The 26871-nt window shown below is 35.7% G+C and overlaps 1 protein-coding gene across 3 annotated transcripts in view; it reads left to right on the top strand.

Moving 5' to 3' along the window:
* The window catches only part of CACNA2D1 (calcium voltage-gated channel auxiliary subunit alpha2delta 1), a 434743-nt gene that overhangs the window by 374981 nt on the left and 32891 nt on the right, over nucleotides 1-26871 (top strand). The window contains exons 16-25 of one of the 3 annotated variants that reach the window (XM_050894504.1): nucleotides 1130-1198; nucleotides 2807-2881; nucleotides 4236-4310; nucleotides 8115-8171; nucleotides 11882-11953; nucleotides 13053-13124; nucleotides 18783-18844; nucleotides 21059-21135; nucleotides 23062-23122; nucleotides 24914-25011. In XM_050894504.1, coding sequence (XP_050750461.1) covers nucleotides 1130-1198; nucleotides 2807-2881; nucleotides 4236-4310; nucleotides 8115-8171; nucleotides 11882-11953; nucleotides 13053-13124; nucleotides 18783-18844; nucleotides 21059-21135; nucleotides 23062-23122; nucleotides 24914-25011 — 718 coding nt within the window. Of the gene's footprint in view, nucleotides 1-1129; nucleotides 1199-2806; nucleotides 2882-4235; nucleotides 4311-8114; nucleotides 8172-11881; nucleotides 11954-13052; nucleotides 13125-18782; nucleotides 18845-21058; nucleotides 21151-23061; nucleotides 23123-24913; nucleotides 25012-26871 lie in introns of all 3 variants that reach the window. The other 2 variants (XM_050894497.1, XM_050894513.1) reach the window with 2 other exon arrangements.

Genomic DNA, 26871 nt, shown 5'->3' with positions numbered 1-26871 from the left:
CATACCCCTACTGTTTCGTTATGTATATCTTCAATGCTCCTTCTAAAAAATATCCTCCTCTCTCTTTTCATCTGATTCATCTCCATTTCTTGCTTCTCTTATTCTCCTGAAAAGTCCACTTCTCCTTCTCTTCACCTTGCTTGGAATGTTACTAACTCTGATCTCATCACCTTTCATTTGATACATAGACTTAAGTTCATGAAGGATGGTTTAAAATTCAAAAAGGTGCTGCTAGACTGGGCAAATGGAGAATGGAGTTCATCAGAGTGGATTAATAAAGTATTTTAGCTTAGTTTTTCTAATGAAACAAAGGGAGAAAAGTGATATGGTTCCTCAATAAATTACATGTGAAGGAGTAAGCATCAGTGAGGGGAAAAAAAAATTGAAATAAACCCCAAACATTAGCATAAAAAAAGTTAGAACTCTTCCTGTGGACAATTTAGAATGAAAAAAAAACTTTTCTGGCTATCTAAATGTATGGTTTTCTGGATCCCATTTTAAGTATGAGTTATGACTGTTAATAAAGGAAAAACAAATTTCTTGTATCTTCCCAAATAAGTGCAAATTTCTTGCCTCAGTACCAGAAGAGACTATGTGATTTTGCAGAGCTGATGATGGACCTTATTGCAAGCCATTGAAAAGTAGTGATGATATGAAAAATAGTAGTATTACCTGTTGGATTTTCTGTTGATTTTGCCTATATGTATTTGTTGCCTACCTATTTACTATCTTTAAGTTTGATTTGGCTTTCTCCTTTTTTTCTTTTTTCTCCCTCCCTCCCCCCCCCATCTGGAGTTTTTAGTATAGTGGGTACTGTAGCTGTAAACAAGGTTTTATAACATTAAGGTTTTTTAAACTATTATCCTAAGTTGTTGCACACCACCTATTTTTAAAAAAATAATTTATTATTCTTACCAGCACATGGACACAAAAAAATGTAATTTTAACTTTCTATGCATAAAACCAATGAAGTACTATTATTTTTTTCTTTTCTTACAAACTAAAAATCAGTACTCTAGTCTAGTGTTTGGCTACTTTAATCCCTGGATTGTTCTAATATATTATAGTTAATTATTTGTTATTTAACTAAAAAGTCTTTTTCTCCCTTCTGTATGTGGTTATTTCCTAGGAGCTGGGCCTTGTGATTACAGGAACTCTACCTGTCTTCAATCTAACAAAGGAACAAAATGGGAAAATAGTAAGCTATTCATTAAAACAAAACAAAACAAAATCAGTTATTTGGATTAAATTTAATGCTAAACTCCTTGAAAAATGTGTATTTCCATAGAGCTTTCTACAGTTTAATTGTCTTGTACGTCAGAAGCAAAAGGGTCATCTCTAATTACCTGAAAACATCCTGGGAACAAGATAATGCGGATGACCCTTTTTATAGTTCTGAGTTTCAGGGTATGACATTCCCTGATCTATCTCTGTGACCTGGTGGCAGTGGGAATGCGTTAAGTGCTCAGTAGATGGGAAGTAGATGATGATATTATTTAGGCCTTGCCAAGAAAGGAATGCCCAGACAAATTTATAACAAATCTGTGAAGCTATGACATTTCAGGATAAAAAACAATGATGTAGAGAATTTAATGTTGTAATGATAATAGAAAATAGCACGGTGTACTTACTTAGATTAAAATCTAAGTATTAAATAAATACAATTGCCCATCCCTATTACTGTCTGATATGGAATGAATTTATGTCCTCTTCACAAAATCAGAATAATGTTTTTATAAAATCAGACCTAGAATATATTTTACAGTGTGTGGTAAAATACTGTACATTTGGTGTGATACTCATATTCATTCAGGTCAAAATATGCAGAAGTTTAGACAAGATATTCTTTGATTCGGTTTCTCAGATATTGCATAGACTCAGAATGAATAAATACAAATTTGATCACTACCATTTCTTTTATTTACTTTCAGAATAGTTCTCTTAGTTTCCCTTTAAAAACAAAACAAAACAAAAAAGGTTTCATAATCTTATCTACAAGACAATGCCTGGAATTCACTGAGTCTGGTTGTAAAGTAAGAGACTACTGATTATCAAAGGATGTCTTTCTGAGAAGTAAACCAGCCATGGTCTAGCACAGAGGAACAAGAGGAGAACTTGAATCTGCTCGACTTATGTCTCTACCTGGATTTTAGGTTACAGACTGCAAGATGCATCTTCCAATACATATTCCAAATTTATTTAATATGGAGAAGGCATTCAGATGATACTATGTAAATGACTGCCCTCCTTTTCTGTAATAGGAAAATAAATTACAAGTGAAGTAAATGTAGTGCATAAGTCCCTGATTTCAAATGCTGATGATTGTTATAGTCACTGGATTTTTTGGTTTTATTGGTTTTTTTTTTTATTCACCATTATACCATAACCAAAAGAGGTTAGTTGTTTTGGGGTCTTACTTATCAATTGCCCAACCTAAGCATGCAATAGTAGCTCTATATTGGTGCTAGTAATTAAGTATCTACATCATTGGCAATATTAATGCATCACTTTTGCTTTCACCTGTTTTATTCTTACATTTATTGTTTATTCATCCAGGAAAGCATCCATATTCAACTTCATAAACAATTTTCATATTCTGTACTAAATTCTGAATGTATTGAATGTTATTTTGAATCACTTGGATGTTATTTAAAATATTTAGAACAGATGCATAAGTAAATAGGCAACTTTTCAAGTAGTATCTGTCAAACAAGAGACGAAGGCAAAATCAAAATTCACTGACTGTTGCAGTTATTCTGCATTGTAAATATGTCAAACATATTCTAACATTTTGGAATCTTACCAGAATCAGCTGATTCTTGGAGTAATGGGGGTTGATGTCTCTTTGGAGGACATAAAAAAACTGACACCCCGATTTACAGTAAGTTGCTTGTGTTGGTGATTTCTCTTTATGTATGATTTATGTATGATTTCTGTGCATGCTCTTTCATAAGTCATACAGCAATGACTGGATGCAAGTCAAAATACCAGCAGGCTTCTTTTCATATATTCTTTTCCATTGTTGTAGATTTTCTGACGGTTTTCTCTCCAGCCATGTATGTGTTTCTGTGTGAACTGTCCATCAGGATGCATCTGTAAAAGCCAACTTTTACATTGGGGGATATATTCCAAGTAATTATTTTCCTGTAGCTTAAAGCACTGCTCTTTAGTTGAGTGTTCGGTTCTTATCACAGTGTAGAGTACACAATCATTTCAGCTAATAATAATACTCAGCATTTATATAGGACAGTTCTTTATAGAGAAGTTCTTTAATATACATGTCTGTTTGTACCCTACTCGGCATGACTGATTTATATATTTAGACATCTAGCTGGGGAATTTCTAAGGAAATAACTAGTACTGTGGAAAACAACGGCTGAGGAAGCAAAGGAACATCACGAATTTGACTGAAGGCAAATGCAAAGTCCTGCATCTAGAATGGAATGATCCCATGCCACAGTACAGGCTGGGGCAGGAAAGGGCCTGGGGCTCATGGTGGAGGACAAGCTGAACAGAAGTTAGCAGTGTGCCCTTGCAGTAAAGAAGGCCAACTGTGCAGTGAACACCTGCATCAGGAGTACTGTGTCCAAGTTTGATCTCCTCAGTATAAGAAATACACAGAGGCGCTGGGCAGAGTCTAGTGCAGAGCCACTAAGTTGGCCAAGGGGCTGGAGTACATGCTATACGAGGAGAAGCTGAGAGAGATGGGCTTGTTCAGACTAAGAAGGAACCTAATGGGTTACCGAATGGGAGTTATAGAGAAGATGGACCTCAATATTTCTTGAAGATTTACAGCAAAAGACAAGAGGCAATTGACATAGTTGTGGCAATGGAAATTCCAACTGGAAATAAGGAAAAAAAATCATTATGAGGGTGGTTAAACACTGGAGCAGGTTGCCCAGAGAGGTTGTGGAATTGCCATTGGAGGTATTGAAAGACCCTTTGAAACCTAGTCCAACTTTGAAGTTGAATCTTATTTTGAAGTTAGCTCAGCTTTCAGTGAAGGGTTGTACCAGGTGACCTCCAGAGGTCCCATCAGCCTAAATTATTCTCCAAGTTTATGATTCTAAAACAGTAAATATTAAGAAATTATCTTCTATATGTTAGTATCTCACATATTTCATGATGCCTGAGGCAATATATTTTCCTCAATGTGACTGTTGCTTGAAAACCATTAATTATCTTTCTTTATTACTTAAAACCTTGTAATGCTAAACTTCCTTTCTTTCTTTCAGCTTTGTCCAAACGGATACTATTTTGCAATTGATCCTAATGGGTATGTGCTACTTCATCCAAATCTCCAACCAAAGGTATGAAAAACCTAATTTATTTCTCTATAATAAGGGGACATTGTCAGAAATAACAGAAACTAAGATCTGCTGAAAGTGCCAGAGAGCAATCGTAAAGAATTCTCAGTTGTGGGGGTGTCAGGAAAGTCCATGGTGCGTGTATGGCTTCATCCAAATCCACTTCAGTCAGCACAAAGGCCAGCATTGGCATGTATTGAATTTGGTTATCAATCAAATAAAAAAGATGTGTATCTTACACGCACATTTATATATGTGAAATAAGTGGTTTAATATACATATTAATATAAAAACAACTAGTGGTAGCTGTAATATCATTGTGAAGAAGTTGTAGTGTGTTAAAGATGCTCTCGAAGCAAACTGAGACGTTTACTAGTGCACATGCTTATTTTGTGATGCTTTCTCATTTCAGAAATTGAAACTTTCATACTTGCAAAACCACAGAAATCAGGGGCAAACACAATGTATTTTACTTGTATTTTCGTATTTGTTTATTTGCTTATTTGCTTATTTTCTGTTTACCAGAGCTGAAACCTGAGCTGCAGAGTTGGGATGGATCTAGCCAAGCACTCCTTCCCAGAATGCTAAATTTTTTAGTAGTTCAACTTGAGAAAGGTCTTTCATCTTTAAAGATGAAGTCTTTATCTAAGTATGATTAGGACGCAACTTTCCTCAAATTTCAGGAAAATTTAAACCTAAGATTTCAGTCTGGCTTTATATCCATTAGCTGTAATCCTGACTCTGTGGGGACTCCTACATTACATGTATCTTCTTGCCTCCCTGGCTTTGATGAGATATTTCAACATGAATGGATGATTTTTTTCTGAAATCAGAACTTTAATCTTTGTTTTAGTGAAGAGTTTCTCCATATCAAACAATCATCTGTTTAGTGGAATATTTGAAAATGCTTGTATTTTAATTCCATTAGAAACATACTTTCAGCAAATTTTGTCTCTTGAGTTCATAGTGCACAAATGCAACATTATATAAAAGACAAAGTTAAAATTTAATTAACTAAAAATAATAATAAAAGATCACTCCAGATTGAGAGAAATGTATGGATTATTTACAGATAAAAAGTTAGAAATAATAGTGAATCACTGTAAGTATTGAAGACCAAATGATATATCCATGCAGCTCAGTTGTCAATATTAAAATTTTTCATTAAGATGGTTTGAGCAATATATAGCCAAGATAAATGCAAGCTGTCAATACACAGGCAAATAAGGCTAGTAAGGCTTTTAAACTTTAGTGGCACCCTACTCCTAAGTTATTTTCTAGCACTTAGTACACTTTATAGAAACTTCTTCAGTAATGGAAGCCTGTATTTGCTGCCTTTAGGCATGCAAATACTGTTTTTTTGTAAACTGGATGCATATACATCACTTTATTCCTCCCAGCCATGTTCCTGTGGCAGAATAGCAGCAAGTCCTTGACCTCTTGGCTGTGCGACTGTCCTCTCTTGTTTCTTCACCAGAAAGTCCTATCATAGCTACAAGAGGGACAGCAAACCCCCTTTTCACGACTTCACCATCTTTAACTGTCAAAGGCAGAAAAAGAAATGAAGAATTCATCTACATATTTTAGTGATTCATTTAATTCTTAAGTTGGGGGAAGTCAGCATTGTGAATATTTGAATTAATTTCCTGGTGAAGGAATGAATATATTTAAAATCTTTTGCCAAGTGTGTAACAAAAGAAGAAAGAAAAAAAATGCTTCTGAAGAGGAGAAAGAATAACTTGATCTTAACTATTGATTAAATATTCCTTTCGATTTATTTTGAAAGGACCCTTTTAAAAATAAAAGGGAAAAAAAAGGAAAAGAAGGTTTTTATATAGTCTTCATAATTTAGAAGGACTTCAGTTTCTGGATATATGCATTAAGTTTTCATGTGTTAAAAAATGCAAGTTTTGATTTGATGATTTTGCTTGGTGAATTATTCTGAGACAAATATATGCATCATTACTGACCGAATCTTTTCTTCATTAGAGATTATTAGAAATTCAGATGATGGCAAGTGGTCTGCTTACCTTTTCCTTATACGCAAATGAAACTATATTTTTATTAACAGAAAGAATATAAAATGAAGCAGTGTAGTATTCTCATTTTAGGCACAATCTTGTGAGGAACTGATGGATATGGATTCTGTTCATCTCATATGTACTATTATACTGCAGTGTAAACTCATAACACTGGAGAATAAAGAATCTTTGTTAGAGAGTGAAAAACTCAGCTCATCCCAACTAAATCTAGGCAGACTGAGGTGGATTATTAAGATACTAATTGTCATGGTTTCTCTTGTGTAGTTTTCTACTCAAAAGGATATGAAAGTCCAGAGATGATTTCACATACTGCTCAAATGCTTGATTTAGAGTATGTTTAAAAAAGGGTATTTTATAAGTGATATGTTTTATGTTGTAGAATAATATCTAAATGTAATATTTAGCATATGCACTATTATTATTGTTATTGTTGTTATTAACAGTTACACACCCTAGACTTTTTCACTCCCAGTTTGTTTGGGGTGGTGCATGCTATTCAGACTGATACAAGAACTACGTTTTAAAACTAAGGTACACTACAAAGACAGATGTATTTAGAACTCATGGACTTTCTTTAACATGTCATATTAATTTTAGCTGAACCTCCTGGTAGCCGTTAGCTTATTAACAAGCATCTTAACCCTCTTTGCCAGCAATTTTTCAATAGATGTAAACTAAAACATAACTACGTCTTTACCTTCGAAGAGGTGAGGGTGTATTAAACTTCCAATGGTCCCTTCTTCTGAATGTCTTCTGCTTTCCTTCTGAAAATCTGTTATCTCAAATCACAACTGGTTCAACACAATTAATATTTTGAGAAACTGCCTTGCAGTATCATCTCACAAAAAGAAGCCCCTAGAAATTTAGAATTTGTGAAGTCGTTTGCACAACTGAGAAAATTTAACAAAAGGCACATTCAAAAGCGTATTAAAATCATTAAGAACTTTCCCATCATGTTCTTATTTGCACATGAAAACTACATCAAAACATAACACAGGAAACGTTGTTTTTAACTTTCAGTTTAATATAAACTGTTTAAAATACCATTTTTCAAGTTTTTGTAGGTAGTTATATTACATTTTTAAACAAGTACTTAATTTTATGTTTTACTGCCAATTTTCTTTGTGTGTTTGTGCGTATGTGCATGTATTTTTCCCATTGTCCTGGAGAGAACAGGTGGATACTCCACCAAATAAACATAGTCACTGAAATGAGTGCATTAAGCATGTGTTAACAAGATCAGTCTTAATTAGATAAGATTTGAAAACAATAAATAATTCAATTTCTGAATCTATTCTAAAGATTAGCATCCTTTTCTTCATTTTCATTATGCTTCTGATCAAAATCCATTTAAAGGTAGTTCTGAAACTCCAGATGCCTTTAGTAGAGTCCAGTATTTTGTCTTACAGTTTATGGTTTTGAAAGAAATGTAAGAGGAGGTGGTTTTAAGAGCAGATATAACAGTAAACAAAAAGTGAAACTCTTCTCATTCCGTATTTTAATTCTGGCAGAGTATGTGGGAGGGAGAGCTCTCTATTAACTTAATTCGCATCATTTAACACATGTCTGGTTTTTGTTTCCCTAGACAAAACCTGTGTATAATTCTGACGGAAAGCTCAGAACTCTTGATCGGAATGAGGGCTAGTCTCTGCTTCCAGTAAATGTGCACTGGAGAGTATAGATGTTGAGGGAAGACTTCCATTCTATAAGTAGGCTGTTTACTAATAGTGTAAAAATATAAATTACTGCTTTTTTGTTACTTCAGCAAATTGGTGTGGGCATACCAAAAGTTAAATTGAGAAAAAGGAGACCCAATGTACAGGTAACTTTGGATGGAGGTGATTAGTGCGTTAGAATGCATAGACCTGGAAATACAATTAGAAAGCTGCTGCCCTGCTTACTAGGAAAAATCTAACTAGAGAACTGTTTACTTTGATGAACAGCTTCCAAAGCATGAAGCTTGCATCCTTCGTTGTTTAAATAATAGAAAACATGTTATTGGCTGTAGTGAAGGGCATTCCATTAAATTATGGTGCTTTACTAATAGGTGCTAATTAGAGCCGTGCTGTAAAAATTATCCTTCAGATTTTGAAATGAATTTGAAGACTGGAAAAAAAAAAAGAGACTACTTGTGCTGGCTTTGCTTGCATAAACCCAAAGTCAAGAGAAAATAATTCTTACAACTTTATTGCCAAGTTTTATTGTACAGTGTATGCTGTATAACCTTACAGAATTTGAATGAGCTGTTCAATTTTTTTCTGGGAAAGTCAGAGTAGGGCATATGTTTTATCTGCCATTTACATTAGGTTTCTCGGTTTAGCAGACCCAACTCCAGAGAATTAACCGCCATTAACCTGAACAGGGAAAAGGAAATTAGTAACATCTATGTAATGCAATCCCTGAGCAGAAAACACTTAATGAAAACCTAAAAATCATTAAAGGAATAGATTAACTATGTTACTAGCAAAATAACAAAATTAGGTACAGTATACCATGTTAATTTCTTACACATATGGGAATAAATAATGCAAAACGGGTGGCTTGCATAACACCACCAGTAAAATATGGTGTAAAATCCTGATCTAATTCAAGTCAGTGATTCCACCCAGTGTCGAGTGGCTGCATTTATACCACATGTAGAAGACCACCTCTGGGCTAGATTTTTGTTTGTGCACTGGAGAACGCAGCACTGGAACATAAAAAAATCTCAGTTTTCTGAGCACCCCTGGCTCCTCAGCGTGCTGTGGTGTGATTTGGCTGTTGCTGGGGTTGCCTGGCTGTGCTGGCTGCCCAGGGAGGTGCAGCTCTGGAAAAGCTCTGAGCTCCCATCCGCTCCAGATGCTCCTGGGTCTCCCTCTGGGGCCCAGGATTTTGCTGCCTTCTTCCCATCATCTATATTAAAAGCCTAACAGCCTGTGTCTTCATTAGTACTGCAGGTATGAGTAGGAACTAGGCTTCTGCAACTCAGCAAAGAAGGCCTTCTGTAGAATTTGTGAGAATACCGACTTCCCAAAACACACGACAACGACATTTTAATGAACATTTTTTTATGTTGCTGCACCAGTTCTTTCTTTCTTTGTTTCCTTCTTGATTTGTCATTGAAATAATAGATCTTTACTTTTATTTGTCATGCTGAAAATGGATTGCACTCCCTTTATTTGCATGCTTCATTGCTAGTGATTTACTTTTGTTTTATTAAGTTGTGCTGGTGAATGTGGTGGTGTTGTGCTTATTCTAGTCATGTCACGTGCATGACTGGATAAAGAGAAGAGCAAACTGAACAGTAAGTTTGTTTCTTCATGGCTTGGAATAAATCCCACTAAATGGCAACCTTGGAAGAAAAAATTATGGAGCCCAAATACTGGTAAAAACACATTCTTGGGGGAAAAAGACATAGCGGGGAAGATAGTCTTCCATTTAAAGTATGGGGCTAGGAATTGTCTATTCTAATTTCTAATGGATTTCTTTGTGCCTCAGGCACATCACATAATGCATCTGTACATGCTTAGTTTCTTCATCTATTAAAAGTCATTAATAAGTACCTTATAAAGAATGTGTGGTGATATAATGTAAGTCTTAAAAAGAATAAGAACAAACAGTTAATGTGTACTTGAATTTTGACGGACTGTTAAAGTTGACTATTTTGTCTTTGGGACTCCTTAACTGTGGCTAGCCCAGGTTATCATTTGAAATGAATATTGACCTTGATTTGATGTGACGGCTTTTTTTTTTCTTTTTTTTACCATTTCTTTTCTTCTCTGTTCCTTTGTGTGTTGGAATGGAATGTGAACTTCACAAATGCCTCCTCTGCCATGTCAATGCCTTCATGCATGCTGTTTGGGTTTGACCATGCTATTCATTATCCATTGCATGTAAGAAAATGTATTTTTTAATTTCTTTTTACATTTTAGCATTTTGCTATTTATTTTGAGAGTGTGGATTTGTTGGGGGGAAAAAAGCAACCGCATAACAATAATTAAATTGTTTTGAATTAGTAGAGAGCATATGTTGATGTTGTTATATTAAAGTTGCTAGTTTTATCTATCCTATATAAATAGGAACATAAAAACTTCTTTGAAGTTATCAGTAGACATTTAAAAGAAATACCCAGAATCTTTGTCTGCAATCTTTCCAGTGCATATTCTCTTTCTGAGAGTAAATGTATTGGCTTTTCTCTTAGCAGACAGTAAGTCTTACTTGCTAAGAACAGGAATGATTCCATATACCCAGAAACATGTCATTGTCAGAAATTACGCTAGTCTTGAAATAATAGTCTCAGCTAATGACAATTTTTGTGTTGCTAATCATATGAGAAACAGTGCTCAGTTACTGAGAAAACTAGGCCTTGAGATCCTTTCATGTATGAACTGTCCTATTACACAAAGCAAATTATTATAAATCAAAAAAAAAACCCCAAAACCTGGACTTTTTTCATCTTCTATTCTAAACTATCAGATTTAAAAGGTTAAATAATATATCCCCATACTCTTTTTTCTAAAGATCCTTTGTTAAGTGGGTGCATTAAATAACTACTGAGCGATGAGGATTGAGGATTTTCACACCACATGTAATGTAAAGTCAATGGGGCTTAGCCAAAATTACTCAAAAAAAAAGAGTCCGATTCCTAACAACTCGTATGGAAGATGACTCTGTCCAAGTAAATGCAGACTGCAACTAGGAAAAAAGAGCAGAGGCTGGAGGGTGGTCTGAGCTAGTTCAGCAGAGCTACAATGGTCTTCCCACACTCCTATGGGACTAGGGTTACTACAGATGCAGACCACCAAACTTCTCTGTGCTCCACAGTCAAGGATCGACATCATGTGCATTCCTTAGGTCTTGAAGCTGCAGGGTCACAGTATTTCTGTGCTACAGGTTTCCATCTCTTAAATTGAGATAACAGTACTGATGTCAACAGAAATGCAATCAAAACTGAAAGGTGTTCAGGGAAGTCCTGAAATGCTGACAATGAAAGTGATTTTTATTTTTTATAACAATAAAATCATTTTCTATAATTGCTGCCTCTTTGAATCTTGAACCGCAGTCCATTCCCACCTCATAATGGCAATTCTGTAGTCTGCTTTTGGCAAAATTGCAAAAAGTACAGTTGCCCCATCTTACTGGTCAGGTGGAAAACTCTCCCAAGTTCTTCTCTCCCTTCTTGGAGGAAGGACACCTAATGAGACATTAATTTCCGATGCTTCCTCTGATGCGTCTTCTCCCACTCTTATGGTCTGTGACATACCAGCAGTAGAGGAAGCAGCTTTCCAGCACGAGCCTCATACATGACAGACTGTGGATGGACACTGGCTGTTAGTGTTAATTTGATTTTCACTTACCCAATTAACCTCTCTATCAATGACATAAAATAAATGAGAAAGGGCCACTAGTAATTCATCATTCTATAAGAGATTAAAATAGATGGGTAAGTAAGCCCAGTTAAGTAGCTTACTTCAAAATGAAGGGATTAGAATGATTTGTAACATTATGGTGCTCTGTCTTTATTATTTGATCATTCAATATCTTCTGCTTCAGAATCCTAAATCCCAGGAGCCTGTTACGCTGGATTTTCTAGACGCTGAATTGGAAAATGATATTAAAGTGGAGGTGAGATTACCTGGTTTCTTAGTACCTGTTGCTGCTTGTATTTCATTGTATAATAACTGAAAAGCAATAAATGTTCTAGATTTTGAATGGGAAACTGTTTCACTATAAATTTCAATTTTAAATTTGTCAAGATGATGGCTTTATAGAGAGATTAAGTTATAATGAAACAAATTGAGACCCGGTATTATTTGTAGGCAAGGGCAATGCATTATATTCCTCTCATTTTGAAAGACATCATGATTGCTATTTAAATAATTCTTCTTCATTAAGTGGCAATTCCTGGGGAGGGGGCTTGTAACATTTTTCAGAACAGAACACTTTTTAATAGGATATGAATATATTACCTGAAATATTCTAAAAGTATTTCCCTATCTCTTACTAACACAAGCTTATTGCTGTGGTGAGAGAGAGAACTGAGAAATAAAGTTAAGTATTGACAACAAATTAATTCCTCTGTATATTTTTCAGTTACTAATTTTGTAATACATTCAGAAATCAGAATTCTTAAAAATAGTTGTTAGTTCTGTGAAATAAAATGAAGGGGTTTTAAACATTTTACATTTTTTTAACATATTTTTCACTTTATTTGAAATTGTTCTTTCATAATGACACTAATCAACATTTCTTGGTATCTATTGAATTCTGCCTTAAGTTTCTTTGAAATGCCTGCTTCAGAGAGGAATTACTCTCGGACTGGTATAAAAATGTTTTTGTGAATCACTGCTGCTACCAGGCTCACACAGATGTGCTGGGAAGCACGAGAAACGCTAGACAAAGCTCCTTCTCATCCTCACAGAATTCATACTCTCTCTAGTGCCCAACATCAGGGGGTTTTATGGGATGGTCTTGCTACACAAAGTATACAAAAAATGTTGCTTCATAATTTTACTGATTCAATATATATTTGGATAAAGCAACTTCTAATTAGAAAAATCTGAAAATTGTAAACTTAACTTTTTTTTTTAAGAGCTATGACTTTCATATGCATTACCATTCTCTGTTTCTGTGAAATATTTTGAATCACTGAAAAGATTATTCATGTTACATGCAACACCTAGGGTTGGTTTTTTTTTTTTTTCCTTTTCTTCCTTGCCAATAGATTCGGAAAAAAATGATAGATGGAGAAAGTGGAGAAAAAACATTTGAAACACTGGTCAAGTCCCAAGATGAGGTAAGATAGGAACACAGGCAATTACATTTACAGGAACAAACAAAACCAGAAAAATACTGTGAAATGGTGAAAAGATGTTCATTTTGTAATGTCAGTTTGTATAATTTTTCCCTCTAGATTTGCTAGTTTTACTGGCTTATAGTAAAAGAAATGATGTACTTATGAAAAGAAGAATTGTTTTGTTTCTTGGTTGCTTTGGTGCATCATTAATCAGGCGACAGTTGAAGAGGTCTTACAGTCTGTTCACCAGGAAATGGACCCAGCCTACTTCTGTGTATGAATCCCAAAACAAAGTACTTAATATGCTTGCGGAGGTGTGTGAGGATGGGTTTGGTAGTTTATATTGTGGTTGAATGGGAAGAAAATAGTGAGAAAAAAATATAACATTTATATGCCATAAATGAAGACTGTTTGGGACAAGCAAATTCATCTTACAGTTATATTACGTACTTGTGCTTTCTGAACAGCTTGTTGAGCTCTTTATTTTCTTGTCCAAAATTCTCATTCCTGATAAAGATTGCTACTGGTTTCTCTAATAAGACAGACACGTTTCCCAGCAATAGGAAATACTCAAATTTCATATGGATCCTTACATGCATGCTCTACTTCTTGGGGACCTTAATGAGAAGAAATCATGACTGGTGTGCCAAACGAGCAGTTCTGGCCAGAGTGTGCCCCACAGTTACAGTTCTACAACAGCTTTTTGAAACTGTTTTACTCTGAATGTAAACCAGCTTGAAGATAGCGAATTTAATGACTTAGCAGAAGAACGTGAAGCAAATACAACATCAAGCAGACACTACACAACCCTTATATGTATAAGCACACCGTAACAATACTCAGCAGAATTGCTTGGGACTGTGCAGTTAATTTTTCATGTATAGTATTAGCTGCCCTCTCCTGTTGATCCTGTAACTTTGATATCTCCAATGGCTCTGCTATTTGTACTTAAATGGTAGAATGTTCCAGTAAAAAGTTCCTCCTTCTCACAAGGCATATGCTACAGAATCTAATCAAGTTAAATTGATAGGAAATCAGGCCTCAGAGTTTAGAGGGTTTTTATTCTTTTTAAAACAGCACTTTCCTTACTTATATTCCATTCAATGTCTGATAGATGGTAGCAACTTTTAAACTCTTCTTTAAATTTTGTCCAGATTACACCAAGTGGCGCCCAATACTGGGCAGTTCCTATTACCAGTCCTCTGACTCAATCCTGCATTGAGGGAATATTCTTATATACTTATTCTCATTTTGATACAGAAAAAAATATTTCACAGTCCTAGTCTATTTTTGCATTAAACATGGTAGAAACTTACTTGTCTTCATGGGTGAAAATCAGTAGCAATGCACATGTTGTCTTTGCTAGATGAGGCTCAAAATTGAACTGAATTTTCTGAAACATGTCTTGATCGTTCATCCATGCAGTGATTTCACAATGTCAAGTTCATGGTCACTTGGTTCCACAACAGACCTTTGGGAACTTATTTAGAATCATAGAATCATAGAATAGTTTGGGTTGGAAGAAACCTTTAATGGCCATCTAGTCCAAGCCCCCTGCAATGAGCAGGGACACCTTCAACTAGATCAGGTTGCTCAGAGCCCCGTCCAACCTGACCTTGAAAGTTTCCAGGGATGGGGCATCTACCACCTCTCTGGGCAACCTGTGCCAGTGTTTCACCACCCTCATCATAAAAAATTTCTTCCTTACATCTAGTCTGAATCTACTCTCTTTTAGTTTAAAACCGTTACCCCTTGTCCTGTCACAACAGGCCCTACTAAAAAGTCTGTCCCCATCTTTCTTATAAGCCCCCTTTAAGTACTGAAAAGCCGCAATAAGGTCTCCTCGGAGCCTTCTCTTCTCCAAGCTGAACAACCCCAACTCTCTCAGCCTGTCCTCATAGGAGAGGTGTTCCATCCCTCTGATCATTTTTGTGGCCCTCCTCTGGACCCACTCCAACAGGTCCATGTCTTTCCTGTACTGAGGACTCCAGAGCTGGACATCTCATGACCATTCCTCAGCCTCTTAGTATCTGCACTGGATTGGAATAAGCGTGCTGCTTCTGATAATGTAATTTAAAAGGAGTGCAAACAAGGACAGGAAGCCATGCTCAAGATCTTCACAATTGTGCAAATCCATCAGAGGCATTTTTTATTCTTGAGCTATGGTTGTCATTGAGGAGATCAGTGGTTTTACTTGCATGTGTCTCCACCTGTGAGGAGACAGATTAAAATTTGTATATTCATTCAACTCTCTGCTAACAAGATTGTGACTTTGTTGCAGAAATGTTGTCATGGTATTTTATTATATTGCAGAGTCTAGGGAATTTGACTCAGTGTTGGGCGCTGTCTTCCTGCTGATACCCTATTCAGAAAGTCCAGAACCACATAGGCTCTCTTCTTGAGTACAGAACCTCAGCTTCAGTGGGGGCAGACAAATGTAACTGTAGATGATCTTAGCTGAAAGGTGATGATAATGACGATCATGTAATCATGTAGGCAGCAGTGTTATACTTTCCTACTTTAGCCTCTGTGAGGGAAGTCAACTTAACTGAAGCTTTATACACTTACATTGTCCAGGTGCAAAGCATGCCTGTAAGTTATGGTCCTTGAACCTGTGGAGTCCCATGATCTCATTAAACATGCCCACGCTCCTTCTCTGTATCCCACTTCATGCTGCCTTTCACTTCTTCCCATGTTCTTCTAAAGCAGAGACCTGTACCAGCAGTCCCCTTGCCATCTGCCAGGACTCTCTTCTGTGCTTTCTCACAATAAAGCCCCCACCCCAGCCCTCCTGAGTAAGGCTTTACAATGCTGCTTTACAATCTACGGGGAAATCCTGCTGTGTGAAAAAAATGTGCCTTTTCCTGAATGGTTCCACTATTGGAGGATGGTGAATGAATAGGGCCTTCCTGGGGCAGGGAGGATAAGCCCCATCTGATGTCAGTTCTGCTACCTCACCTCTGTCAGGAGCCCATCCTGTCTAGGAAGCCACCAGCCTCTTCCCCTGTTCCGAAGGGAGACTGGGTCATTCCTGACCCACTGTCGGAGAGTCCGAAGTCCTGCTGGCATCTGCGTTGGTGATAAGCTGCTCCTGAAGGGAGGGACTCACTAGGACATTTTGAGATTTGTGGTGTTGTTTTGTTTAAGGAATGCCTTTCCAAGCCTATGGGTGAAAAGGGCTCTGTGTAGGCGGTTAGAAAAGGGAGGATTAGAAGGTCACAAAGATACAATAAAACCATTGGGGTTATACAAGAAATTGCATTCATGGCAAAGTTATTGAAGAGATCTCAGGCTGTGCATGCGTTTCTCAGGCTGTGTGATAAAAATGACCTGAAACAGTTGGTCCTGCAATTGTTTACCCAAAGAGGGAGGGAGGGAAAGCATTTACACTTGCAAATGCTGGAGTCAGCTACAGCATCGGGGGAGTGGGGGGAAACGTGACCTCCCTGAGTGCGTGAGAATGTGTCAGTTATGCATGGCCCAGACCACAGTCTGTATTTGAATAGAGTATCCCAAGCCTTTTGATCCCAGATGCTTCAAGTGCCCAATGAAATTAATTTTCCTCACCTTCCCTTGCATCATGGCCCAGATTTCTTCCTCTGCTCGGACCTCTCTGAGCGGAGAAGGGAGCAGCCAGCGATGGCTGGCAATGGTGACTGCTTCAAGCCGTTGCATCCTCCGAGCTCCAGGCTGCTAGAGCCAGAATAAAGCTGTTTCAGACCACAGGCCATGCATGAGCCATGCATCACTTAGGACTTGATAGCTTCATATATTTTCTTATAAAAAGGGCTGATGTGGTCAGTTGCTCTGAACTGACAGTTGCAGTCTTGAGGCTTAAAATTAATGTCCTTTTTGTTTTGCTTTTTGGTTTAAGTTTGCATTGCTTTCCTTTTGTATTGCAGCTGGCCCCAGCAGTGTCTTGGGAGATGACCTCATACTACAGCATAGAGACTGGACTCGTAGCAAGCGTGGGTGGGGTGTGTTGGAGTCTCCCAAGGCCTCAGGGGCTTTCCAACTAACAGAGAAGATGCCATAGGAACAAAAACATTGCCACATTCGGGCAGCCGGGGCAGGCAGTAGCAAAAACTGAAGCATCACAAAAACTGCAATAACATGTGTAGGTTCTTTGGCAGTGACCAGCTGGGGATGAGATGGTCTTAGACCACCCAGTAGTGGAGTAGGCAAAGGTAAATGGGGGCTGATGTATGAGGACGTGTGATCTGCTGGCTTGTCTTTGAAGGGAGGTTTCAGCCAATTTACTTTCAAGCACGTTCACAGTGCTGGTGGCAACAGGATCTAATAAGAGCCCAGTTCTTCTCTTCCTTCTCTCCCACCTTGGGCACTGCTTTTCTCTTGCCGACATACACGGTGTGCAACCCATGGCACTGTGCCTGATTTGGAGGGACTGCCAGTGCTAGGTTCAAGCGTCTGCTTACTCTTGAGCTGAAGTAATAGTATAGACACATTATTAAATATAAATAGGCTTGGATAGGAATCTTTTCAGCCATCTTTTTATCTTAAATATATCAGGGCATTAGACACGGATATATGCATCTTTTTTTCTTTTTTTCTTTTCCTTTTTTTCCTTTTTCTTTCCAAAATGACTATTAAATTATTTATACTGTCATGCTGTACTGAAAAGCAGCAGCCAGGTAATGAGAAGGTTTCAAATTATAAATGTCAAAAAAGACACCTCTTTTTCATAACCATGGTCATTTTCACACTTCTGTTTTACCACAGGGAAAGAAAGAACGTAGACATATACCTGTGGTACCTTTCACTGATTTTTGTCATGTTGCAGTGCAACAGCTGCACAGACTTCATTGCTGGCATACTTACAAATCTCTGATTGTAAAATAATAATATGTTGCAGCTGGCATAAACTTGCACTTTTCAAAGTGGAAAACTGAGTAAGAGGATGTCAGCCAGGTGCATGAATGATTAAATTTGTGGGGAACTGTGGGACTGTGTCTATCACATTATTTTTCATACCAAAAGAAAATGAATGGTAAAGCTTATCCTAAGGTATTAAGTTATTTGAAAATAAACATTTAATTCAATGTTAAATTTTTCACAAGTTCAAGACCCTCCTAATGAGATGAGAAACACATGTAGGTTTAGCATGGGGTGCCTATACAATCAGGGTTACCTGGCTGTGCCTGTAGATATGACTCATTTAAATGTGGTTAGCCAGTGGTACTGTGACCTAAAAGGACAGGCACTGGGTGTTTTTGTTGTTAAAGAGTTACCTACAAAGACTTTTTATAATTGAGGTTTTTTCTTTTCATAGTTTAACTGTAAAATGGTCCATAAAGGGGATAACATCTTTTATCAAATTTAAATCACATAGAAAAAGGTTTGCATAGGCCTGGCTGATGAATTTAAAAGGGAAAATGATAGCTCATGTTTGCCTGGTTTTATTTAAATTTGCATTTTGTTAATGTTCAATAAAAAGGATATAGGAGATTCTTTTGTATAATATAAGTTTGGAAAATGTTTAAGAAAAGGAGTGGCAGCGCAACTCATGCTTTTAGCAAAATAATAAATAGAATTCCAACAGATTTGTACTTGATTTTACACTGTGTTTCTCAAGAAAAGGTCACACTTGTTGAAGATCCAGAGTTGTTAATTTATTTTTTCACCAATATCTCCTTGTAGAGATACATTGATAAAGGAAACAGAACGTATACGTGGACTGCTGTGAATGGCACTGATTACAGGTAACTAATTTCTGTTCTCTGACTTCTTTCATGTAGTTAAATGTCCTTGATTTTGGTTAATATTTTTAATGTTACATTTTCTATACTAGCTAAGTCAGGACCAGATCGTCTCATGTCCAGGCCTGTAGGATTTTCTGGTTTCCTTTACAGCTCAGAATTGTTGCTCTAAGGACCAGAACCTCAGTCTTCCATCCAACTGTTGAGATTTATCACTAGGGTATTTCAGTATGCAGAAAAAACCTTTTTTTATGATTGATGTTAAGAATCTTACTTTTCCTCATACTTTCTGTATCACATTATACTTCAATTCTTAATTGTACACTTTCTCTTAGATTCTTCCTCTTATTTCATCTTTTCTTTGCATTGTCTCCATGTTCTTGTTTTAATATGCATATTAAAAAGGAAGATGCTATATTTTGGTCTAAATAAAAAATGTGGCATGTTTTGTGCAAATCTTTTTCAGTCACAGTCATTGCTTATATCGTGACTTTGCTAACCTTCATGTCAGATCTTAGGGGCAGGAACCATGGTACAGATTATCTCTGAAATCCGTATCTATTTGTGACACGTTTTAACTAATTGGCACTGCTACGGCCTTGTATGTAAAAATGATACGGTGAATGGCAGCAGGAACAAATGAAGTAATGGGTAAAAGCACATCCCCCCCTTGAATGCAACATTGGCGTGTATATTATTTCAAACTCATTTAAGCACACAGCTCTCTAACATTAGAAGGAATGTAGAAACTTGACATTTACCAAAACAAGTCAGGGTTTACCAAGTCCCAGAAAAGTTAAACTACTCTAGTTCAAAACTAGATGGTAGAAATATTGAGTCAAATTTTTACCAGAACAGTGTTTTTATTGTGGTGAATTACAGTAGTCCTCAGCCAAGCTGGTTCCCATCTTCTGTTATGTTCTGCACAGGTGTACAGCCAATGAGAAGGCAAACGTTAATTTGTGTGTAAAACCAAACAAACCAGCTTTAATAAGAGAATGCAAATGTAGGATCTTCTATTCAGCATCCCATTTTTCTGTTGAACTGCCTCTATCTTTATACTCTGTAAGAAAAGAAAGTTTTTTATCAGACTATGCCATCAATAAAGAAATAAATTTGATTTATGCAACTTCTTGATTCTTACTGAGCTCCCTGGCATGAGATACGGCAATAAATCCATGGAGTCACATTGCAGAAAACCTATTAAACATAAAATTACAGATTTTAATTAGCAATTTCTGCTAGCAGTAACTGTTAATGACAGGTAAACTGCTACTGATTTCCCTAGAGGAGCGTAGGTAGAAGGCTATCACTAAATATTCGGCAATCTCACTTACATTCTGTTTAAATGGCAAATGTATCATTAAAGGTCATCTCATTTACAGCTCAATTGTACAACTTTTTTAATGTTAATTTCTGTGGCTATCCATTAGAAACCATCGCAGTTCTACAGTGATGAAATCCAACTACAAAAATTAAGGATGCGATATGGGAGATGATGATACCTCTTTAATGGTTACTCATACCTCCTATCCTTTACATACCTTTTCTACACATGTATTGAATTTAGTTGCAAAAATAAACCCTATATTTTTTGAACAAACATAAGTATAATCTAAAAGAAAATACGTTGTAAATGCTTTGCAAATCTTAAAATGTTATTACACAATGATGTTCAAAGGTTTTTAGTGGTGACTGCATGATTCAAGAAAATATTTTGCATCTTGAATGTAATGTGAATTCAAGTATTGCCAGATACATTTCCTAATGGATACCTATAGTTGTTTTATTAGTAAAAGGTGAGTCTGTCATTACATGATGCATGCAAATCAGTGCAGTATTACATGCTGGTTTTTGCAGTCAGTGATCACTTTGACATGTGTTACAAGGGGATGCTAAATGTGTTAGAGGAAGATATAAGAAATCATGTATTTTATTATTTGCAATTATTTGGAAATCCCTTGTTTATCCGTTAAAAAGTGCATTTATGCTTAAAAGCGTAAATAAGAATGAAAATAAACACAGGGAACTTCAGGATCGGCATGAACCTACTTGTGTCTATTACAAAGTGTGAGGCTGGGATGTCACTGTATGACTATCTCGTCTCATGATGATCCAACTTCCAAACTTGTTAATTGCTTTCAAAACAACAGAAGCTGAAACTGGAAAACTGCTGCAAATAACATAATTGCTTTACTTGTCCCATTTCTGTTGCAGTTTGGCATTGGTGTTACCATCATACAGCTTTTATTATATTAAAGCCAAAATAGAAGAACCAATAACTCAAGCCAGATGTAAGTACTATGAAGGTTCCCTGGTTTTGTCTAGTATTGCCAAGTCTCAGATTCACTTAAAAAAGCAATGTTTAAAATTCATAAATTTTGTGGAATTCACTGATGTTATCATGATGTACCCAAAATCTGCAGCAATGATTCTAACCCATTGTAACATCCAAGGTACAAGAAATATTCTATAAAGATAGAATATGTGCAGGTACCCCAGTTCCACTGACAATCCCTTCCCCCTTGCTCTGTGCCTGTAGAATCATTGCTTTGTGTATCCTCTGTTGCTGTCATTTTAAGGGTCTGGATACTATTTTTTTCATTCTATTAGCTAAATGTTGCGGTAGAGACTATAATAGTAAAGCGTTTTTTTGTTATTTTTACAGTAGTTACAGTATAATATTTAGCAAATTACCTCTGCTGCCCATAGGAATAGATTAATGTGAAAGCGCTGTTTGGTTTGGCTTGCAGCTAGGATTTGATTTTGTATTTTACGAATAGTTTTAGTGGATGTTTGTAATGTATTTTTGGATTAGACTAATTTCAAGCCATTTACAGATTCTGGAGAGATAATTGGAAATGATACTTGTGAGTATTCAAATGCTTTTTGTTTACTAGGTGTAGTTTAACTGTAATCTAGATAGACAAAATAGAACCCATCATATCCTTTTAACTTTATCCAGGTGTTACAATGAACTTGAACAAATATGCAGTTAAATAGAAAGTTAGAAAAGCACTACGAATCTCTCTGACAGGCATAGATACTGTTAGTTTAGAGAAAACTTGGTTAGCGCTAAATCACTGTCCTCTACCATCGTCTCCTGCATATGAAGTAGAATATGGCAAGTTTTTAATAATCAGTGATTTATTTTGTAACTTTGTCAAATAGTAAGTAGTTTAAAGTTTTAGTGAGTGAATATGGTTCTCTTGATGGATTAGATCATCTGGTTTTGCACTTATATCAATATAACCTGCAAAACAGACCCTTGAAATAGCCACAGTATATAGAAGGTACTTGAGAAATAATTGAGAAGGACATATTCTTCAGTCTTCAAAGATGTTTGTCTTTTTTCCAGACTACAGCTGTATGTAAATTGAACCTTTGATCTATCTATGCACAATATTTTTATTCAAGGGGCTGTTTGAATAAAATATTGGTTTGTGACCCCTTTTGCTTTACCCTGTTTTTTTCTGTTTCCCTGCTTTCTCTTTCTGATGGATAGTGGCAATCAAAAAGGGCAAGTATATTCTTGTTGCTCAATTTCCTTCTGTTTACTGCAGTTGATATTTTTGACTTATATTTCTATTCCTACTGGATATTCTCCTCTGTATTCCTCATCTCAGGATTTTTCCCATGTTCATTGGGTACCATAGCAATAGAAAGGAGAAAAAAAAAAAAAAAGTGAAGTGTTTTTCTGTTTTCATGCACATATCAATATGTTGCTAATCTCTGGTCCTTCTTTGTCTGGTCCTATCAGTGTTCAGTGACACCAGCTTTTAAAGCCATTATTATCAGTAGCATTGAAAGTGATGCTTATATGGATGAGTTTTTTAAACTTTATTGTAGAAAATCCTAGAAGCATTTTCCTTCATGTTCTAACAACTCTGTGTCCCAAATATTTCTTTGTATCAGATTGTAATTCTAATGAAAACATCTCATACGTTTTCATGTTGTCATGCTAATGAAATGTCTTCTCTAAGTAAGTTTTTAGATACATTATTGTTGCTAGCTGTATGTTGTATATAATAATCAAGTAATTTCTTCCTATACTGTGAAATACTGAGAAGTATACAGTATATTAGTAGGAAAGTGTCTCAAAATAAACGTTTCTTTCTAAATTCAGGGATGCATGCAAAAGCTAGTCAAATATTTTGAGAAGAAAAATGATGGCAAAAAGCCCAGTTTACTTACTTGGTGTTTACTCTTCATCCCTGTAGATTCAGAAACACTGAAGCTTGATCATTTTGATGAAGCTGGCTATACATTTATAGCACCAAGGTTGGTTAATTTCCTAGTAATAAGTATTATTTCAGCAGTAAATAGGCATTTGATCAGATTAACGACATTTGCAAAATACAGACTTGACCAATAAAGTTTCATTTTACTAAAAAATATTAAGTAAAAGAGCAGTTATTAAAGTCATGTTTCACAAGATCAATCTTTTATTCTTGCTGTAGTGTAAATAGCATCTTCAGGCTCTGATTCCTGTTTATGTTAATCAAAGAGAGCTGTAAAATCTAATATTGATATTTTAGTGGAAATCTTACACACTTCTGTTCATTTCTTGTGGTTGTGACTTCTAAGATTTTGCAACTTTGTACCTTAGCTTCTCATTTGTAAAATAGGTACCATAATACTTACCTCGAGATGTTTTCCAACTTCAAGATAAAGTGTTTCAAAGCTCTATCACTTAAGGATGAATTAATTTTTGATTCATTGAACATTAAAAAAAATGATTGAGTCATTGAAAATTGATCGAGTAAGTTCATGAGTTCCCTGTTTTTTCATGTGAAATTGTGTAGTTCTTGTTGCCCTTGTAAATGTATGTTTGCAAGGGAAACATGCTATCATAAATAGTTCTTAAAAATTAAGTTCCTTTAAAAGATAGTTATGATAAATAAAGGAAATGCTGTACCATCAAGATCAGTTAAGATTTGTTGCATTTCTTATTTATCTTATAAATTTCTGTATCCTTTTAAATGTCAGTGAATAGATTGATTCGTATGTAAAACATACTCTATCTTCAAATGTACTCTCAGTTTAACGGTTTAATTTAATTTTTCTGAAGGACTGAAGTTATTGATAATCAATTATACCAATTAGCAGTTTCCAGCAAGTCCTTACTTGTTAGGCTGATCTACATGAACAAAGCCTGTTTGATATGGAGCTCTGTTTAAAAGTGAATATTAGTATAGTAAGGCAAATTCTGCCTGCAGTCTTTCAGGATCATGGTGAAGTAAGTAAAGGGTAATAAGATAGCTTATTCATATGAAACACTTGAACAGACTTCTTTTGTTCGTAAAGTTAATTTAATATGAAAAGCTCCTCTAAAAAGACAGCTCCCTGCTTTACTGCTGAATACTCTCTACTCTTTAATTAAAGTTGTTTAATGCCACTCAGCATCTAATATTTGCCTTCAAAATGCCCAGTGACTTTTATTGTGCTTGCTTGCATTCAGTGAATTGCCCAATGATATATTGCTTTATTTTATTACATTGTGTAAAAGACAGTAGTTTACTGTTTATCTGTTTTGCATATGTCAAAACAAATAGTGTTTATATGCTTATATGGTGTGTACCCTATTAAAACTGCCTTTAAGACTTCGCAGAGGATAGGACTTTATCCCATAAATGCGGCCTTAGTTGAGCATGAAGTGACTATGTTTTAACCAGCAGTCCATGTACTTTCCAGCACAGTTTAACCCAGGACCAGTCTAAATTCACTGGGCATTTTCTTGTTTAGTTTACAGACTCCATGATCTCCTAATTTCATGGCCTACGCTAGTCCTGAGTGCTTTTTCTGGGAATCTATGCCCTATCTCATACATGGAGTTTTCTTATAATTCAGATTTAGGCAGGCACTTGAACACTTTATTTCCGGTAGGTGCCTGAAATATTCACTATGGTCAACATTCAGTATTGGCCCTGGTGGTCAATTGACGTAGCAGTGCCAGCCACCTCATTGTAGTTGCACAATCCTGCTTGGGCTTTAAAATTGCTGAGCCATATTTGTCTGCTTTAGTAGCAAAGGAAACAAATCTGAGAAGACTGATGTTTTGTTGTTTTTCAGAGAGTACTGTAATGATGTAAAAAAATCAGAAAACAACACTGAATTTCTATTAAATTTCAATGAATTTATTGACAGAAATACTCCAAGCAGTCCGTCATGTAAGTATTCTTCTCAGTTCACTGAAATTTTTCCTTAGGAAAATACGTACTCATAAATGAGAATTAGTCAACATGACAGCTTTCATGCCCAAATCATGTAGGTTTGATTTTTACCTTCACTGATTTTTTTTTTTTTTTTTTTTTTTTTTTTTTTTTTTTTTTAGTAGAAATACATCTAGCATTGGGATTTTCTACCCAAGGTAGAGATTGTAAAATCAGTTTGCAGTTTTCTGGGTTTATTTAAGAAAGTTTGCAGGGCATTATGCATCCAGTCTTTTCCACAGTTCCTCTCAGCATTCTGTTCTAGCAGCAAATAACTACCAGTTCATTTTAATACAGTCCAAATATTTTGAATTTATAGTTTTTTCTCTTGAGCATTTCAGCCAAAGTAAGTCTCAAATAGACTTCAAAATTTTGTAATGAATTCTTCAGTCTGCTTTCTTGTCAGTTTATATAACCAAAATAAGTAAAGAAAAGGAGCTGAGAACCAAAATAAAAGATAAGGAAGTTCTATTGCTGGTTCACAAATTGCTTAAAGAGATCACTGGGCTTTGGGAAGGTATTCACGTTTTGAAATTGGGCCTTAAACTCCATTTAGAATAAACGAGGAGTTACGCTTTTGAATGAACCATCAGTAATGCATTAAAGTCTTGTTCTCATGAAAAATTCAATGTTTGGATTTGTTTGTTTATGCATACAAGTCTGTTGAACATTATTAATAATTTATAAACAGTTGGAATAAACTTTTTTTTTTGTCTTGCATTCCTTGAGTCTTTTTAATATGTTGCTGTCAGGAATCACTGATCAATTCAATAAGAATCTCTCTGCTAGACCATGTAACTGAAGGAATGTGCACTTAGATATGAGATCTTCTCACAAAAGGCTATTTTTGTGTGTATGTGTGGGTGTTTGTTGTTGTTTTTAATAGAGTGATCTTATTCATTGACACATTGCTGACTGACTGAAATTTTACTTGAGTCCCTTGACTCAGTCTTGGAAATGAAAGCATTCACCTCAAATGATTAAACGAGTTAATAAATGAAAATTCTAGTTTAATATTCACTGGTTCTATAAGCAAATATTGAGGACACATTTAGTGATATTGTACTATACACTAGGGATTAGTAAGTAATTATGCTAAAAAGTTATCAAATTATTGCTATATTTCATTTTGGAATCCACAACAAAATTCACTTTTTCCTTTTTTTTCCTAATAATTAGGTTACTTTGAAAGTAGTCTCCTGAATAAGTAAACAGTGTTGACTAAAGGAAACAGTGGCTATGGAAATTATCTCAGCTAAAAATGCTTTCCAAAAGGAATAACTAGTAAAATCACCAAATTGAAATAATCTATATACTATAAGTTTAAAGCCTGTTATATTTTGACTCACCTCATCCAACTTTAACCTGTTAGAAGTTAGCCAGAAAGTTAGACAACTACCTCTGTTGTTACTAAAGGGACAGTAAGAGCAATTCACCCTACTTGTCTTCAACACGTGCTTTAAGTAAGCAAGCAAGTCACACTTTGTAGAGGTGCATGCAGTACAAGGGGATCCTAAACAAAAAATGCATCCAGTAAAATATTAGGAGTCTATATTAGCAGAGATAAATACCACTCTGAGAGACATATTTTGATATTTATATTCAGATAGAATATCAATTTAATTTCTAGGAAAATGTGGATGCAGCAAGGCCCTCCAAATTTCGTCCTTATGTTAATTAGTGGGGTTTTGTCATTACTTCCAGCTGAAGAAATATTTTTAAAACAATACCCTAACTTATATTACATACTATACTATGACATTGTACATGTGAATAAGGAAGGTGAGTCGGTGGCATTCGAGGCAGTTTAATGGGTTT

This window comes from Gymnogyps californianus, chromosome 1 (assembly GCF_018139145.2).
Source record: "Gymnogyps californianus isolate 813 chromosome 1, ASM1813914v2, whole genome shotgun sequence".
Classification (NCBI taxonomy): Eukaryota; Metazoa; Chordata; class Aves; order Accipitriformes; family Cathartidae; genus Gymnogyps; species Gymnogyps californianus.
The sequence above is the reverse complement of the archived record's forward strand: the minus strand, read 5'-3'. Positions and strand labels throughout refer to the sequence as shown.